The sequence below is a fragment of the Aplysia californica genome, unplaced genomic scaffold, assembly GCF_000002075.1.
Source record: "Aplysia californica isolate F4 #8 unplaced genomic scaffold, AplCal3.0 scaffold00464, whole genome shotgun sequence".
Classification (NCBI taxonomy): Eukaryota; Metazoa; Mollusca; class Gastropoda; order Aplysiida; family Aplysiidae; genus Aplysia; species Aplysia californica.
Genome location: NW_004797734.1, coordinates 410,683 through 414,411, shown reverse-complemented (window position 1 = coordinate 414,411; position 3,729 = coordinate 410,683). Strand labels below are relative to the sequence as shown.

General features: G+C 41.1%; 1 protein-coding gene across 1 annotated transcript in view; it reads right to left on the bottom strand.

Moving 5' to 3' along the window:
* Window positions 1-3,729, bottom strand: part of LOC101849075 (inter-alpha-trypsin inhibitor heavy chain H2) — a gene marked incomplete at its 5' end in the record, with an annotated part of 33,711 nt that overhangs the window by 5,712 nt on the left and 24,270 nt on the right. The window contains 2 exon segments of the mRNA XM_013086408.2: window positions 108-232; window positions 1,343-1,405. Of these exon segments, the coding sequence (XP_012941862.1) occupies window positions 108-232; window positions 1,343-1,405 (188 nt within the window).

The window sequence follows — 3,729 nt, the reverse complement described above, 5'->3', positions numbered from 1 at the left end:
TTTTCATCTATCTATCTATCTATCTATCTATCTATCTATCTATCTATCTATCTATCTATCTATCTATCTATCTATCTATCTATCTATCTATCTATCTATCCACTCACACCCGGCCCCCTCCAGAGAGTTGACAAATCGGATGGCCTCGTCAATGTTGTATGTCGTTATGGGGTCCATGTACTCAAAGGAATGTCGGTGATTGTCCTTGTCTCCCAGCTGCTGGATGTCGAACCTGGCGACACACGACACATGACACACGACACATGACTCACGACACATGATACACGACACACGGTACTTGACACACGACACATGACACACGACACACGACACACGACACAGGACACACAACACATGACACACGATACATGACACACGACACACGACTCACGACACACGACACACGGTACTTGACACACGACACACGACTCACGACACACGATACACGGTACTTGACACACGAAACATGACACACGACACACGACACATGACACACGAAACATGACACACGACACACGACACATGATACATGACACACGACACACGATATACGACACATGACACACGACACTCGACACTCGACACATGTGTGGTCATCGACATATCTGTGCGTATTGTTTGTTTGTTTGTTTGTTTGACTTGAAAACATACCCAGCAGAGGTCAACAATACATGTTATTTTTATTTGTTTGTTTGTCTGCTTGTTTGTTTGTTCGTTTGTTTGTTTTGGGGTTTGGTTTTTTTTTGGTAATCACAAACACAGTTTAGTAAACAACAGATTTGTTTGTTTTGTTTGTTTTACTCGTATTTTAGTAAGAGTTTTACAAGTATGTCACCTGCAACACAACTCGGTAATTAAAACGCCAAATGTTAGAGAGGCGAAAGGCGTTTTGGGGGGAGGGGGTGGGGTGGGAGTGGGAGTGGGGTAGGGGGGAAGTGGGATAACAAAGAACAATCTAAGAACACATAACTGATTCATTTGATGTGTAAGCTTACTGAAGAACAAGGAACTGGTCCTCAACATTGACATCGTTTGAAATACACATTTAAACGTTAACAACATTGACGACGATAACAACAACAACAATGATAGTAACACGAGAAATAACAACAACAACAACAATAATGTTAAAAACGCAAAAAACAGCAACAGCAACAAGAATGATAGTAACAGTTAGTAACACGCGAAATAGCAACAGTAACAATAACAACAACAACAACAACAACAACAACAACAACAACAACAACAACAAAACCACCACCACCACCAACAACAACAACAACAACACCACCACAACCAACCACAAAAACACCATGGACTGAGCCCACCTCCACCCACTGACCTGTTGGGATGTTTCAGGGGACAGCACACCTGGCAGTCGTTGGTCGTCTCCAGTTTCCGCTCCCTTGGTGCCATAGAAAGAAACCAAACACAATCGATAGTTTTTTAAAGTTTTAGTAGAGGTTTTACGGCGCTCGCAACTGCATACAGTTACATGAGCGCCAAGGGGTGGATATCAATAGAGAAATCCTTACAGGGAATCAGACTTACTTTGCTCACCTCTCTAGCTTCAACAGCACAAAGTCTGCTTCAACTATCAAGACACCCCGGAAATAGCGGGTCTCAAGAGAGGGAGACAAACAAACAAAAAAAGTAGAGACAAAATGACTATAGTAAGGATTAGGAAAGAAAAAGCAGCAGTTTCCTGTTGCAATTCAGGCACAGTTATGAGAATGACATTGATGAATCAGCCCATTTACAATTTACAATTCTACTGTGCATGTTAATGTCCCCCTATGGGAATGGCCACAAAAACACTTCAGTCAGTAGCACCGCCCCGGGGGGTCAATCGGTAGTTTAATTTTTGTAAGAGTTTATCAGATCATGCAATACAATTAGGCCATAGAAGTGCAGAAGATTAAAGGTGTTGTTAAAGAGTGACATACACAGAGAAGGAGAGATTAGAAGGAAGATAGACGTTTGAAAGGAAAGAAGGAGCAAACCACACAAGAGAACCCTCCAACCACCCACAATGACAAATATGAATGTGAGAAAGAGAAAAAAAATATACCCTGGCTTTTTAACTTGTTTTTTTTTTTTATAGTCCATTGCCCATTTCTATGATTACGACGCCATCTGATTAGTAGAAAAATATGCGTATGATAGTGCCCAATAATGTATTACGTACATAGTTGTTATAACATATAACTGTTACATGTAAATGTTTAAGAAAATAATAGATGTTTGTGAAGGATCTGAGAGCAGTGATGATGTTAGAAATGACGTCGGTGGTGGTGATGAGTACTGATAAGTGATGATGTGGGATGGTGTTTATGTATATAATTATTAAGAAGACATGCTTCTGCTACTTGTTAAAAAATAATGTCAGCGTTAGTCCTATCTTCCTCTGCTCTGATGAGTCACGAGGGATGTGGGCACCAGCTGCCCCGTTCACTACTGGAACCATCTTTAATGCCACCGCGAAGTTCCGAAATGCTAAATATGGTCACTTTTAAGCACAAGGGGGCTATCACAACAAATGCTGTTTTGAGAAAATCGAAGGTAACGTTTTTAGACTCATGAAATCTATCTTTAAAAGACCAGGAGAGTTTTCTCTATAACCAAACAAATATACACACCTATGAAACCAAACTTCTCCTATAGGTAGGGCAATGCTCACTTTTAGTGTAGGTCAAGATTTCTGGAAACCTCCGAAATCTGGTTAGCCCGCTTGTCCTAAAAAGCGACCAATTATACCCTTGCTATTTAAAATCCCGATGGGGATGTTTTGGTTAGAACAGCCTGACCACCAGTATTGTCTTGTACACGCTGTAACTGAGCTCTTCACATGTAGCATCCTCAGTATTTGGAGGGAAAGAAATATTAGTTTCTGAAATCTGAGGTATCGGTTGCATAATTATACTTCATGACATTTGGCCGAAATTCAAATAAATTTCTAAATACTGAAAAAGAGGAAAAAACAAAACAAACCCACCACCACCACCACCACCACCACCACCAACAACAACAAATAGACAAAACATCGGACCCAATCTGTCCATTGTGCAGCGAGGAACCCCAAGATTTGGAGCACTGGCTGCAGAGATGCCCCGCCAAGGAGGTCCGCGGTGGCACATCTTCGGGGAGGATTCAAGCAGGTTGGACTGCCTCACTCGCTACCCAACAGAGGCGGTGGCCCTGGCGAAGAGCACGCTCTTCGAGGCTCCAAACATTTCGAACGGATAGGCTACCACATACACACACAACAACAAAAACAACGACAAAAACAAAAACAAAATCCCAACACAGCAAACCAACAAACAACCCCCCCCCCTCAAAAAAAAAAGAATCTTCCTCGCCCACAAACAAACAAACAAGCAAGCAATTAAAAAAAACATGACGAAGTTACAATTGTAAGAAAAACTTAAAACCAAAGAAAAAAAAAACCAATTTTTTTTCTCTATCTCCTGGATAATGATGTTTTCTGGACTCAGTACATTTGAGCAATGTGCTGACGCCATGTCTATGTGTCAGTAGTGTAGCTAATGATATTTCTGATTTGTCAAATCAACAACAGAACGACGAAAACAACAACAAATATAAACTACAACAACCACCACCCCCACCACAAATAACAACAAGCACTGCCACCACCGCCACCACAAACACTAAGAAAAAGAAGAAGAAGAAGAAGAAGAAGAAGAAGAAGAAGAAGAAGAAGAAGAAGAA